The 15,123-nt window shown below is 49.5% G+C and overlaps 2 protein-coding genes across 5 annotated transcripts in view; one reads left to right on the top strand and one right to left on the bottom strand.

The window, feature by feature from the left end:
- Window positions 1-8,913, top strand: part of LOC131191920 (zinc finger protein 24-like) — a 93,785-nt gene extending 84,872 nt beyond the window's left edge. For 3 of the 4 annotated variants that reach the window (XM_058170551.1, XM_058170553.1, XM_058170552.1), the window contains exons 2-4: window positions 1,768-2,604; window positions 5,283-5,394; window positions 6,799-8,913. In XM_058170551.1, coding sequence (XP_058026534.1) covers window positions 1,930-2,604; window positions 5,283-5,394; window positions 6,799-7,667 — 1,656 coding nt within the window. In that variant the 5' untranslated portion in view covers window positions 1,768-1,929 and the 3' untranslated portion in view covers window positions 7,668-8,913. The remainder of the gene's footprint in view (window positions 1-1,767; window positions 2,605-5,282; window positions 5,395-6,798) is intronic. The other variant, XM_058170554.1, reaches the window with a different exon arrangement.
- Window positions 8,914-13,608: 4,695 nt separating this feature from the next.
- The window catches only part of LOC131191929 (zinc finger protein 502-like), a 43,863-nt gene continuing 42,348 nt past the window's right edge, over window positions 13,609-15,123 (bottom strand). Inside the window, exon 8 of the mRNA XM_058170575.1 lies at window positions 13,609-15,091. Coding sequence (XP_058026558.1) covers window positions 14,380-15,091 — 712 coding nt within the window. The 3' untranslated portion in view covers window positions 13,609-14,379. The remainder of the gene's footprint in view (window positions 15,092-15,123) is intronic.

The raw sequence follows: 15,123 nt of genomic DNA, 5'->3' as shown, positions 1-15,123 counted from the left end.
ACGACGACCCCTGCGGCATTCCCCAGGCTCACGGGATCAAACTTCTGATGCCGGGCAGCCAACTCATATGGATGATGGCTTGCAATGTCTCCGGGTCCTGCGATCAACGTTGGCCACCATTTGGACGAGCAAAGTCGGTGGGGGAAAACCAGACACGCTGAACGGCTTGGTTTACCAACTTCAGCACGGCCGTGATTCCCTGAACAACGGCGGCAGGAAAAGTCGTAAAATGGGGCGAAGCGCATTTTAAAGCACGTCTCGCTTAACAACGGACATTTGGGGCTCCGTTGTGGTCGTAAGTCGAGGACTACCAGTATTGGGGGGTTTTTTTAATAGTTTTTTTTAGGGCAAATTTTTTTTATTTTTTTTCCATAATAATTCCCACAATTTGACCAGTGTACAATACAATCACTTATACAACAATCGATCCTATACTCAAATTATGCTCAATCCGGGCTACTCAACCGCCACTCCCCCCTTTAATCCTTTCTTCCCTTCTCATCCTTCTTAAACTTCCCCCACCACCTTCTCCTCGCTTTCCTACTTCCCCTCCTCTTTCCCACTTCTCACTACCATCCTTTCTAACCCTCTATCTTCTCCTCCTTCTTCTCCTCCTATCCTTTCTTCTCCCTCCCTTCTTTCCTACCTGCCTACCTGCCTACCTACTTTCTCCCTTCTTTACTCCTCTTTCCTTACCCTTTCCCTTCAGGAGTTGTTACCAAGCAGCCCCGACTTTACACCATTCCAACTTGTTCAATTCTACCCTTGTTTCTGTACAATGGCAATCAATCAATTTATAATCTTCCCCTTCCCCCCCCCCATTTCCCCCCCTCCCCCCCCGAGACTTCCCAGAACAGAATACAGGGTATTGTAACTAACAAACATAATCTAAAATATAACATAAAACATATTCCATTTCACACCATCAAACCATCACACTATCAATTCCCTTCTTTCTTAAACTCTAATACATGTCAATTCCTAACTTCACTCAAAAACTAATTGTTATTTTTTAACCTGATACCTATTTTGAATCCGGTATTGGTTTTTGAACAGTAGTTAAAGTGGGCAGTTTTAGCACTTCCTCCTCCCATTCCCCCTCCCTCTCCCCAAACCTTGAAAGTTAGTTTAGCATGAGAGAGAAAGAGAGAAAAAGAAGGAAAGAAAGAGAGAGAAAGAAAGAGGTTAGTCCTCAGTTCCCCAGCAGCTTCCCCAGTTGAAGGACCCAGAGGCTGCATCTCCTGAATGCCTCTTACTTCCTAACAGTGTTTTTCAACCTTGGGAAATTTAAGATATGCGGACTCTCAGAAATCCCTAGCCATCCTGCTTGTTCACTCTTCTCATATTCTCATCTCTAAGGATACAAGACCCTTGACAGATTAGCCTTTTATATGCAAGGATTTGTTTGCTTTTGGACAGGGGAACCAATCTGCTTTGGCTCTCAGAAATATAAAATATAGGGACGCCTGCTTGAGCAGGGGGTTGGATTAGAGGAGCTCCATGGCCCCTTGCAATTTAAGCCTGACTAGGTGCCTCAAAGCTTGACTAGGTGGCTCAGTAGCTAAGACACTCAGCTTGTCGATCAGAAAGGTCGGCGGTTCAAATCCCTAATACAGGTCTGCTTGAGCAGGGGGTTGGAGTAGATGACCTCCAAGGTCCCTTCCGACTCTGTGTTACTGTGATCTTAACTCTGATGATGAAAAATGATGGACAAGCTAATTGTTGGATTGTCTTTTCCCCATTTCTTCCATCTTCTCTGTCCCGTAGGAAGAAACGTCAACTTTTGGGAAAAACAATTACTTCTCTGACCGAGCGAGCGAGCCCAGTTCGGGAAAGAAGTTTCCTCGGACAAATCCACGGATTTGACCGGACGTGTTTGCAAGCAACCCCTTTTCTGCATTTAGGAGAAGAAACAGAAGGGAGAAGGCGATGGCCACGCTGAGCGCCTTGAGTGAGGTCCAGGCGAAACGCGTGTGGGAATTTTTTCCCAAGAAACTGGGAGCGGAGATGCTACAGACGAACACGGAGTTACCCCAACACTGGCAAGACCTGATCGTAACCGCAGGCTCTCTGCACTCCGGGTGGGGGGGCAGCCAGGGTCCAGAGGAGCCCACTCCTTGGGACGACCCCAAGGGTTTCCTGGCCTCCTTCGAACAAGTGGCTGAGGCCTGTCGATGGCCCCGGAAAGAATGGGCAGCCCGGCTTTTGCCTGCCCTCCGCGGAGGAGCCGAACAAGCTTTCAGTAACCTGGAGGCTCGAGACCGGCAGGATTATGGGAAGGTGAAAGCGGCCATCTTGCACCGAGATGCCCTGAGCCGGGAGAAACAACGCCAGCACTTCCGGCGTCTCCGCTACCAGGAGGCCGAGGGGCCTCGCGGGGTTTACAACCGACTCCAGGCGCTGTGCCGTCAGTGGCTGAAGGTGGAGAGACACTCCAAAGAGCAGATCCTGGAGTTGCTGATCCTGGAACAGTTCCTGACTGTCCTCCCTCCGGAGGTCCAGAGCTGGGTGCGGGAGAGAGGCCCTGCGTGCTGCGCCCAGGCGGTCGCCCTGGCCGAGGATTTCCTCTGGATGCAAAGAGAGTCTTCGAGATGGGAACAACAGGTAAAGCCCCTTGTTTTTACACCAGATGCTCTACAACAATTGAGATATTCTACAAATATCTGCAACATTTTTATCTGCAAAGAGCGAGTCAGGCTATTCTCCAAAGCAGGGGTCTCCAACCTTGTCAACTTTAAGACTTGTGGACTTCAACTCCCAGAATTCCTCAGCCAGCTTTGCTTTGCTGGCTGAGGAACTCTGGGAGTTGAAGTCCACGTCTTAAAGTTGACGAGGCTGGAGACCCCTGCTCCAAAGCACCTGAGGGTAAGACAAGAAGCAACGGATGGAAAGTAACCAAGGAGAGAAGCAACTTAGAACTAAAGAGGAATTTCCTGACAGTGGGAACAATTAATCAGCGGAACAACTTGCCTCCAGAAGTTGTGAATACTCCAACACTGGAAGCTTTTAAGAAGAGATTGGGCAACCATGAAATGGTACAGAGTTTCCTCCCTAAGCAAGCGGTTGGACTAGAAGACCTCCAAGGTCCCTTCCAACTCTGCTATTCTAATTCTAAATACTGTCTGGCATGTCTCTGCCTGTTGAGTTTATATTTACCGACAAAGAAATAAAGGGAGACTGGTATAGATCTATTTCAAGCTAGTTAGCTCTCATCAGCTAGCCATACCCTTTCTGGGATTCGAACCTGGGCTACTTGCATATTAGGTAGATGTATTAACCTCTAAGCCACGGGTTCTCCTCACTTTGTCGGCTATACCAGGGGAGACATTGGGGCTGAAAGGCGAAAGCGGAAGCAGTATGCTCCGTCCCATATTTCGGTAGACCAGGTTGCCCTGATAGACTTGGCCTCACCAGAAAAAAACACGCCATGTTTGCCTTTGTAGGCAGTCCTCAGCCGACTGCTTCAGTGACTCCATCCAGCCACCTCGTTCTCTGTCGTCCTTCTTTTGCCCTCAATCTTTCCCACCATTAGGCTCTTCTCCAGTAAGTCCTTCCTTCTCATTAGGTGGCCAAAGTATTTCAGTTTCCTCTTCAGGATCTGGCCTTCTATTTACGGGACCGCCTACTGCCACCGATCGCCTCCCACCGACCCATACGCTCTCACAAAGAGGGACTGCTTAGGTTGCCGTCCACCAGGCAGTGCCGACTGGCGACACCCAGAGGAAGGGCTTTCTCTGTGGGGGCTCCCACCCTCTGGAACGAGCTTCCCCCAGGGCTTCGTCAACTTCCTGACCTCCGAACCTTCCGCCGCGAGCTTAAGACACATCTATTTATTTGCGCAGGGCTAGCCTAGGGTTTTAGTTTTTAATTTAGTTTTTAATGGGGTTTTATATTATTTTATTCTAGTGATATTTTTAATTCGGCCTAATTAATAAGTTTTTTAATTGTTGTTTTTGCCTGTATTATTTGCATGTTTTTATCTGGCTGTGAACCGCCCTGAGTCCTTTGGGAGATAGGGCAGTATAAACATTCAAATAAATAAATAAATAAAGAGCAGTCAGGGTTGGTCTCCTCTGGGACTGACTTGTTTGTTCACCTTGCAATCCAAGGGACTCGCAGGTTAATACATGTTAATCCAGGGGGGTGGGGTCCCCTGTGTTCCTCACACAAGGCTGCACAGCTAGGATTTGACCCCTATGTGGAAGGCCAAAAGACGGGTCTTTTCTCATCTCTGTTGTGGTCCGCCAGCAGCCTGCAGAGCTGGCAACGGAGTCGGACAGTGATGAGGCTGAGGTGGGGCCAAGGCCATCGGGGAGTCAGGTGTGGACTCCAGAGCCTCCAAAGCCTGATAGTAGTGAGCCAGAGGAACAGGAGGAGCCTGTTCCTAATGCACGCATGAGAAGAGATGCTAGAAGGCAAGAGCAGCTCAAGCAAAAAGGACGACTTGGGAGTAGGGCCAAGAGATGATTGGCCTTTCCCGTAAGGCTTAAAACAGACCAGTAACGGCTTTTGGACTCTTTGTCGGAAAACAACATTGGTAGCTTCGTCTTCTGCTTCTACGTCTTGCATTTATTTTTGTGATTTCTGAACGTTTGCCAAGAAAGGCCTTTGGCAGTTTGCCTAATTGGACCCAGGTTTGCGATAGGACTGAGGAATTTGTGTTGGGAGGAATTTGTTTTAATTTAGTTGAACTACGCTGGGAATGAAGTAATTCTCAGCTGTTCGAATAAAGTTTGTTTGTTTTTTTCACGGACTGAGTTTCCTACTACCTACTTGGGCTTTGGTTACAACAATCTCTGAGAACAGAGATTGGGCCTCTGTGGCTCAGGCTGGTAAGACAGTCTGTTATTAACACAGCTGCCTGCAATTACTGCAGGTTCTAGTCCCACCAGGCCCAAGGTTGACTCAGCCTTCCATCCTTTATAAGGTAGGTAAAATGAGGACCCAGATTGTTGGGGGCAATAAGTTGACTTTGTCTATAAATATACAAATAGGATGAAGACTATTGCTAACATAGTGTAAGCCGCCCTGAGTCTTCGGAGAAGGGCGGGATATAAATGCAAATTAAAAAAAAAAAAAGGTGTTCCCCAAAGCAGGGGCATGGGCATAAAAGGCCCTCTTCTTTGATCCTGCCAATCAAAAACTTTTGACTGATGGGGCCTGTTTGTGCCTTCCTTATCTGAACGTCTGGGACAGGCTGAGGTGATGGGGCAACCTGTCATTATCTTGCTTTCCCTGTTCCTAAGCTCTGTTTTGCGTTTTGACCCTGTCTGTCATTGCAGGGGACCACAGCAGCCGTTCCCTCAGCCAAGGCAGAGCTGGACTCACCTGACAGCGGAAGGATTCTCCCAAGACCGTTCCTGGACGAAGAGGAGAAGGCTGGAAATTCATGCAGTGAGTAAAAAAACCAAGATTCCTGGGTTTCCATGGTATAAACCAAAGAAAAACTGGTATATTTTTTCCCTCCCTGTGCACCAGCCTTTGACACCCTCCACATATTGTGGGCTGCAATCCTGCTGACTGATATCTTTTTTTTTTTAAAAAAAAGTTTATTTTTATATTTTATATACAGTTTTTTTTAAAAAAAAAATACATATATTTCCTGCTTTACAGATTTACAGGAGAAATTTCCTAATGGTGGAACGACTTGTTTCCAGATGTTATAGGGCAGTGATGGCTAATCTTTTTGCCATCGCGTGCCAGGATGGGGGGGTGGGGGTAAGGTTCACGCACATGCGTGCCCACACCCATAATTTTATCCGCCCCACCCTGCGCATGCGCGTGCAACCGCCCTTCCCCCCCCCCGCCCCCCCCGCTCCTGGCATGTGATGGCCCGATAGGCCTGTTTTTCTTTCTCACCTGGCTCCAGGTCCTCTCTATGCATCTGGAGAGGGCGAAAACAGCCTTCCCCACCCTCTCGGAAGCCCCTCCATAGGCCCGAAATGGCCCCTTTCCCAACTTCCGGTGGGACAGGAAGTGACCTTTTTGCTGTCCGCAGCCTCCAGAGTCTCTCTAGGAGTCTCTGGGGGGTGGGGGCAGCAGAAAACGTCACTTCCTGTCCAACCGGAAGTTGGGAAACAGGCTGTTTTGGGCCTCCAGAGGGCCTGGGGAAGGCTATTTTTGCCCTCCCTAGATGCATAGAGAGGATCTGGAGCCAGGTGAGAAAGAAAACGGGCCTTCCCCACCACCCCGGAGGTCCTCTGGAGGCCAAAAACAATCTGTTTGCCCACTTCCCGTCCCACCCGAAGGGGGCAAAAGGGGCATTTCTGGCATCCGGAGGGCCTCCAGAGGGCCTGGGGAAGGCTATTTTTGCCCTCCCTAGATGCATAGAGAGGATCTGGAGCCAGGTGAGAAAGAAAACGGGCCTTCCCCACCACCCCGGAGGTCCTCTGGAGGCCAAAAACAATCTGTTTGCCCACTTCCGGTCCCACAACGGGTCCCAAAACGGGTCCCCCCCCCCCCCCCCCCCGAGACCCTCCAGAAGCAGGAAACAGCCTGTTTCCCTACTTCTGGTGGGCCCAGAAAGCCCAAAAATCAGCTGGCTGGTGTCTGCATGTCTGCTGGAGCTGAGCCGGCGTGCCCACTGATATGGCTACACGTGCCATAGGTTCGCCATCACGGTTACACGGGCTCCATCACTGGAGCTTTTTAAGAAGAAACTGAACAGCGATTTGCCTGAAATGGTACAGGGTTTCCTGCCTGAGCAGGGGGGTCAGACTAGAAGACCTTCAAGGTCCCTTCCAACTGTTATTCTGTGTTTTCTCCCTTTTGCCCTCTTCACTCCTCTCTTTATTTCAGCAGGTGACGTACGGCAAAGCGAGAACGGCAGGGGACTTTTGAAAGTTGCCTCCGACCGCGTCGAGCCGCCAAAGCTGGAAGAGATACGCCCGCTGAGGAGGACAAGGAGAAACTACCTCACGGATAAGTGTAAGAAAAACATGGCTTCCCAAGCGGCGGGATTCCATAACGCTTCCCTCCCCGAAGAGAAGCCGACCGAAAAGAGAAAATACAAGTGCAACGTTTGCGGGAAATTCTTCAGCTACAAGTCGAGCCTGAAGATCCACCTGAGAATCCACACCGGGGAGAAACCGTACAAGTGCTTGGAGTGCGGGAAGAGCTTCATCCGTAGCGACCTCCTGGCCTCCCATCAAAGGATCCACACGGGGGAGAAGCCCTACAGCTGCTCCTTCTGCGGCAAGAGCTTCTGCGACTTGTCCACGCTGATCAAGCATCGGAGGATCCACACAGGGGAGAAGCCGTACATCTGCATGGAGTGCGGCAAGAGCTTCAGCCAGAAGGCGATTCTCAACTCCCACCAGAGGATCCACACGGGCGAGAAACCCCACAAGTGCGGCGAGTGTGGGAACAGCTTCAGCCGGAGCACTTACCTGGCTTCCCATCAGAGAGTCCACCTGGGCGAACGGAGGTATCAACACGCAGATTGTAGCCTCCCGGACCAGCCCAAACTGATTCGTTCCCCCATCGTTCCTGTGGAGGAGAAGACTTTTAAATGCCCCGAATACGGTCAGAAGTTGAAGCCGCATTCACCGTGCTTGGCCCACCAGAAAATGTACGCCTTGGGCAAAAGTATCAGCGTTTTCGAATGTGGAGACAAGATTCAGTTGGAAGCCATGGTTTGCGAGACTTCGGAGAAGCTGAGTGATTAGCCACTCGGCTGCTCTCCATTGCCGAGGGGATTTTTTTCTCCCCTTGGCGACTGGAGAAATTTCCAATCCAGCTGGCATTAAAGCAATATGGGGAACTACCACAATTTGGGGCGGGGGGCACAGGGAAAGATTTGAACTATTCGTCCCTTTCTGAGCATTGTGCACTGAGGAGCTACAAGGCGCTGGTTTTGGGGGATAGCAATAGCACTTAGACTTATATATCGCTTCACGGCGCTTTGAAGCCCTCTCCAAGCGGTTTACAGAGTCAGCCTACCGGCCCCCAACAATCTTTACCGTAGTTAATGATCGGTTTCTCAGGTTTCCAGCCAAGTGCTTCCGCTGCCCCACCCTCCGTTGCACCTTGTTCTCAAGCCGAGAAACCACCCACACCTGGCTGGCCATTTGATGAGTCGAAATCGGGGGTGTCAAAGTCAATTTCATTCAGGGCTGCATCAGGGTTGTGTTTGACCTCGGGGGGCCGAGGGGAGCGTGGCCAGCTCGATGTTACTCGTGTTGAGGGGGCGCCGTTGGTGGCCCGAGCGCTCTGCCAGCAAAAACGGGCTCCCGAGCTCCGTTTTCGGCTGCGACGGCCTCCTGCAACCCTCTGCCAGAGAAAACGGGCTCCCGAGCTCCGTTTTCGGCTGCGACGGCCTCCTGCAACCCTCTGCCAGAGAAAATGGGCTCCCGAGCTCCTTTTTCGCTGGCAGAGGCACCGCAGGCCGGTCCTTCGCTGTTTCCAGAGCGGCCGCGCGGGCTGGATCTCGCCCACAGGCCTCAAGTTTGAAACCCCTGCTCTAAATACTGGTCTTGGCAATCATTGGATATAGATAGTCCTCGATTTACAACACTTCTTTTACTGACTGTTCGAAGTTAACGGCACTGAAAAAAGCGACTTAGGACCGCTTTTTCCACTTAACGACCGTTGCAGCATTCCCCGTGGTCACATGATCAGATTTCGGACTCTTGACAACTGATTCATATTTATGACAGTTGCAGTGTCCCAGGGTCCTTTTGCGACCTTCTGACAAGCAAAGTCAAGGGGCAAGCCAGATGACCTTGTTACTAACTTAACAGCTGTAGTGATTCACTTATCCACTGTGGCAAGGAAGGGTCATAAAAGGGGGCAAGATTCATTTAAACAATTCTTTGGCTCGGTAACCGAAATTTGGGGGGGTCGTAAGCCGTGCTGTCAATCCGTGGAGAAATATTTTGAAAGTATTATCTTTTTATTAAAACAATACACGCAGTCATTGGCTTTTCTGTCGTTTGAAACAGGGCCTCTGGTGTCTTTTGGACACATACTTTGGAATATGGGGTGGGGGGGGGTGTCACACAACAGGGTTGCCACGGCAAGGGGCTGCCTATTCACCAACACACACACACCCAAACTACAGGTATTTTAACAAAAGGACATTTAGTGACTATTCAAAGTTATGATTTATCGTATTTTTCGGAGTATAAGACGCACATTAATTTTTGGGGACGTCACCAAGAAAAAAAATTCTGTCTCTGCCTATCAGCATCCATCGGTATTCATCTGGCTAGCATCCTTGCAGCAAACAGCCTAGTCAGCTTCAGCACGTTATCGCAGCCTGATTCAGCATGATTGGCGGTTGGATCGGCCTCCCGGAATACCACCAATCTGCTGTTCCAGGCTGCCGGGATCGCCACAGCCCATCGCCCCCTCTGCACATGGCGTTTTCGGCCTCCGCACACTCCATTTTAGACCCATTCTAGGCTGCTGGGATCGCCACAGCGTATCATCGCCGAAACCGGGTGGAAATGCGACGCACGGAGGCCAAAAATGGGCCATGTGGAGGCCGAAAACGCGATGTGCAGAGGCCGAAAATACGACACGTGGAGGCAGCGATCGGTGGCGATGTACTCTGGTGATCCCCACAGCCTGAAACAGGTCTGAAACCTGAGATCCAAGATTCCCGTCAAATTGAAATTTGGTGAGTGTTGTAAAACATTTTATGATGTAAAAAATGATTCTAAAGCAGGGGTCTGCAAACTTGGCTCTTTTAAGACTTGTGGACTTCAACTCCCAGAGTTCCTCAGCCAGCAAAGCTGGCTGAGGAACTCTGAGAGTTGAAGTCCACAAGTCTTAAAAGAGCCAAGTTTGCAGACCCCTCTTCTAAAGTATCTTACGACATAAAGCATTTCCTGTTGCATTCACTGAACCCCTGATCCAATAGGGCCAGCGAAGGACTGACCTCCTTGAGACACTATAGAGTTCAAGTCCCAGGATTCCCCCGTTTGTAATATTTCTTTTTTTAAACTTTGAGGTTTTAGTTTGGTACACTGGCCAGACCCCACTGAAATTGGGCAGCCGATACATTTAAATAAATAGTGACCCGTAAGGTGTACTGAGAAATAAATTCAGCATGAGCCAACAGTGTGCTGCGGTTGCCAAAATAGCCAATGGAATCTTGCCCTGTATCAACAGAGTTATACACACCCTCCCCTCCTTTAGCGACTCCAATCGGTTTCTTAAATTGGAAGCGAAATGGTCACTAAGGAAAATGGTCACCAAGCGAAGGCGTGACAGAGAAAAACAAATGCGGTGAAGATCACCAGTTGCGGTGTTTCATTTTTAGACTAAAGTTCTGTCACTCTTGTGTGCACCCTTGCCTGCTTCTCGCACACAACCAGTGGTGGGATTCAACCAGTGTGACAACTGCTTCGCTTCGCACGCGCTTCCGCCCAAACGGGTAATCTATGCGCTCGCAGTACATTTGAAAACAGCACCTTCTACTGCAGCTCCGGTGAATAAAACAGCTGATCGGCATGGCAATCTGCACTGTCACGCCGATCAGCTGGACTTTAAACAAAGGAAATAAAGGTAGGTACAGTGCAGGGATGGGTGGGCTGGCCCAGCTGATCATCGGAGCGAACCGGTTTGTTCTCAGCTGATCGGCGGTGCACCTGAACTGGTCCGAACTGGCAGAATCCCATCCCTGCACATAACCATCTCCTCTCTATCTCCGGCCGGTCCACAAAGCCAGAAAGTTTGGGGAACTCTGCTCTGAAGAACAGGTGAGAGAAATGTGCTAAAGAAGAGAAAGCAAAGGGGGAACGCAATGAAAGTCTTCCAGTACCGATAGTCCTCAATTTACAACCATTCGTTTAGTGACAGGTTGTACATTGGTCGAAGTTTACAATGGCACTGAAAAAAGTGACTTATAGCAACAGCAATAACACTTAAGACTTATATACCGCTTCACGGTGCTTTACAGCCCTCGCTAAGCAGTTTACAGAGTCAGCATATTTCCCCCCCACAATCTGGGCCCTCGTTTTACCCACCTCAGAAGGATGGAAGGCTGAGTCCACCTTGAGCCTGGTGAGATTCGAACTGCCAAATTGCAGGCAGCCAGCAGGCAGCAGAAGTAGCCTGCAGTCCTGCACTCTAACCACTGGGCCACCGTGGCTTATGACCAATTTTCAGTCAGCGACCGTTGCAGCCTCCTGTTGGTCACCTGATCAAAATTCAGATACTTGGCAACTGGTTTATATCTAGGATAACTGCAGCATCCAGAGGTCACACGATCCACTTTTGTGACCTGCTGACAAGCAAAATCAATGGGGAAGCTGGATTCACTTAAATTGGTGATACTAATTTAACTGCAATGACTTTAAAAAAAAAGTAAAAAAATTGGCTGGGTCGTGGTAGCTCAGGCTGGTAAGAAGCCTGTTATTAGAACGCAGTAGCCTGCAATTACTGCAGGTTCGAGCCCGGCCCAAGGTTGACTCAGCCTTTCATCCTTTATAAGGTAGGTAAAATGAGGACCCAGATTGTTGGGGGGGCAATAAGTTGACTTTGTAAATATACAAATAGAATGAGACTATTGCCTTATACACTGTAAGCCGCCCTGAGTCTTCGGAGAAGGGCGGGATATAAATGTAAATAAAATAAAATAAATAAATAAATACATAATTGCCTTACTTCAGAATTCTGGTTCCAATTGTCAGGGGTGGGTTTTACTTATCTTTACTACCAGTTTGCAACGGGATCATGCACACGTGCTTGCTTCCCTTGCGTGCACGCCGAGCTTCTGCGCATGCGCAGATCACCTATGACAACATCCAGGTCAGTGGGTGGAGCTTCCCTCCAGTTTTACTACAGGTTCTATAGAAACCGGTCAGAACCGGGGGGGGGGGCAACCCACACTGCCAATTGTGGTCGTAAATTGAGGACAACCTGGATTGATTCCAGTCTCTGCCACAGATTCTGCTTAACCTTGTTTGTTCTGTTTAACCAGGTTTGTCATAAACTTCCCGAATCTGAACCTCTTTTTCTTGATTTCTATCTAGCTATTCATACATTAGGGACACGGTGGCTCAGGGGCTAAGACACTGAGCTTGTCGATTGAAAGGTCGGCAGTTCAGCCATTCGAATCCCTAGTGCTGCCGCGTAACGGGGTGAGCTCCCGTTACTTGTCCCAGCTTCTGCCAACCTAGCAGTTCGAAAGCACGTAAAAAATGCAAGTAGAAAAAATAGGGACCACCTTTGGTGGGAAGGTAACAACGTTCCATGCGCCTTTGACGTTGAGTCATGCCGGCCACATGACCACAGAGACATCTTCGGACAGCGCTGGCTCTTCGGCTTTGAAACAAAGATGAGCACCGCCCCCTAGAGTCGGGAACGACTAGCACGTATGTGCGAGGGGAACCTTTACCATTACCTATTCATATATTGCATTCCTTCCTCTTATTTTTCCTCATGACAAACACTGTGAAATTATGGGGTCTGGACTAAAAAACCCTTAGGGATCCCTGAGCTGGGGGCGGGGCAGGATTAGACTCTGGATCTCCCCACTCCTAGTCTAGCCCCTTTCTCATGACTCCCCATAGATCTGGGCTGGCAGGTAGACTGACTGAAAATCCCCTTGGAGAGGCAAGCCAACAGATGTATGTCTTGAATGAGTGGGACCAGGTTAAAGATGAGAAGAACCAGAATAAAAATAATGCCGATATCATTGTTACAATATAGTTCATATTTATTCCCAATGGATCGAATCATTTCTTCATTCTAGCATATTCAAATTTGGTGGCAGTTTTGAGAAGGCTGAGGAGCAGCAGCTCGAACGCTTAGGAAAGGGGGAGTTCACTCAGCGTATTTCAATTTTGACTATTGTCCCTATAAGGTAGTATTTCTCAACGTTGGCCACTTTTAAGATGTATGGACTTCAACTCCCAGAATTCCACAGCCATGCATGAGGCATCCTGGGAGCTGAAGTCCACATATCTTAAAGTTGCCTGGGTTGAGAAACACTGCTATATAGACCAGGTGTTGTGCCTCGTCCTCCCTCCTCTCCTCAGCCCGTCTCCTCCCGGGCCTGCTATCAGATTTGGAGTCTGATAATGAAGATGAACGGCCTGTCATGCCTCCAGCCCCCAGCCTTGGCCCCATGCCCGGACAGGATGTCAGGAATGAACAAACAAACCTCACTCCTACAGCGTGTGAGAAGGGAGCCAGCCACGTGCTGGAATTACCAACAGCAGATCCAGTGGAAGAGAAGTCACAGTGGGAGGATCCCCGCTTCTGGAGATCTGAGAGGCGACGTCAGCAGAAGGAAGGGAGGGGCAGGCCTGGATAAATGCTGAGTCATGGAGCCACACCCCACAGCCTATATAAAGGACCAGCTTGAGTCAAGCAACTTTGAGTCAAGCAAAGTCTCATTTAATTTGCTGAAGTCACAACTTGGATTCCTGAAAAGAATTTGGCAAAGCTGCAAAGGCTTCGTGGCCACGCTTGATACGGACTTCCTAGATCCGGTCGTCGGAGGGGGAGTGGGACATGACAAGAGGCCTCTAACCTTGGTCCCTTTAAGACTTGTGGACTTCAACTCCCAGAGTCCCTCAGCCAGCAAAGCTGGCTGAGGAACTCTGGGAGTTGAAGTCCACAAGTCTTAAAGGGACCAAGGTTGGAGACCCCTGGTATAGACAAACAATCAAGAGACACCGATTTATAACATCGCAGTGGGTATGACTGCTGTAGAGGTGTACAGGTAGTCCTCGATTTACAAACACAACCGGGCCCAAAATTTAAGCAAGACAGATGTTAAATAAATCATGCCCAATTGTATGACTTTTTTTTTTGCTTCAGTCATTGACGGTGGCTTTACATTACAGCGGGACTGAGAAAAGTGAGGTGACCATTTTTCACACTTATGACCTTTGCAGTATCCCCATGATCATGTGTTTTACATTGAGATGCTGGACAAATGGTTCGTATTTATGACGGCTGCAACATCTTGGGGTCACGTGATCACCTTTTGCAACGTTCTGACGCGCAAAGTCAACGGGGAAGCCCGATTCACCTAATCACTGCGTTACTAATTTAACAGCCGCAGGGATTCACTTAACAGAGTGGCGCGGTGGCCTACAGGCGGAGCTCTCGCCTCACAATCAGGAGGCTGTGAGTTCGATCCTAGGTAGAGGCTCCTATTTCTCTCTCTGGGGCAGAATGAGAATATATCTTCTGAACAAAACTCCGCATTGGCGACAGGAAGGGCATCTGGCCAGTAAACACCCTGCGAGCTCCGTTCAGTTGCCCTGACTCCACCCCCGCAAAGGATTATGAGGTCATTAAACGACGACACACATCCACTTAACAAAGGCGGCAAGAAAAGTTGTCAAACGGGGCAAAACTCACTTAGCAACATAACTTCTGGGCTCAGTTGTGGTCGTAAATCGAGGACTACCGGGATTAAGCCTTAGAAATGGCGGGCATTTGAAACTGGAACGCAACCATCGCGTTACAAGGAGAGGTTAATTTGTGGGCTTCCTCCCCCGTGTGGATTCTCTGATGTCTAATAAGGTTGGTGCTTTGGCTAAAACTCTTCCCGCACGCCAGGCATTTATAGGGTTTCTGCCCCGTGTGGATCCTCTGGTGTTTAACGAGCCCCGACTGATCGCAAAAGGTTTTGTTACAGTCCGAGCATTTGTACGGCCTCTCGCCCGTGTGAATTCTTTGGTGCGACGTAAGGTGGGTGCTCTGGCTGAAACTCTTCCCGCACTCCAAGCATTTGTAGGGCCTCTCCCCCGTGTGAATGGTCTTGTGGTTAATGAGGCCCGACTGGTTGCAAAAGCCTTTCCCGCAATCGGAGCATTTGTACGGCTTCTCCCCCGTGTGGATTCTCTGGTGGGAGGTCAGACTGGTGCTGTGGCGGAAGCTCTTCCCACACTCGGAGCATTGGTAGGGTTTCTCCCCGGTGTGGATCCTCTGATGTTGGATCAGGCTGGTGCTCTGATTGAAGGTCCTGCCACAGCTTGGACAACTGTACGGCCTCTCCCCCGTGTGGGTCCTCTGGTGGGAGGTCAGTTGGGTGCTTTGACTGAAATCTTTCCTACATTCTAAGCATTTGTAAGGCCTGACGCCAGAGTGGAGACGCGGACACTCGGCCAGGTTGCTGCTCTGATGAACACCCTTCCCAAAACTTGGGTTCTTGTT

Source organism: Ahaetulla prasina, chromosome 2 (assembly GCF_028640845.1).
Source record: "Ahaetulla prasina isolate Xishuangbanna chromosome 2, ASM2864084v1, whole genome shotgun sequence".
Taxonomy (NCBI): domain Eukaryota; kingdom Metazoa; phylum Chordata; class Lepidosauria; order Squamata; family Colubridae; genus Ahaetulla; species Ahaetulla prasina.
The sequence above is the reverse complement of the archived record's forward strand: the minus strand, read 5'-3'. Positions and strand labels throughout refer to the sequence as shown.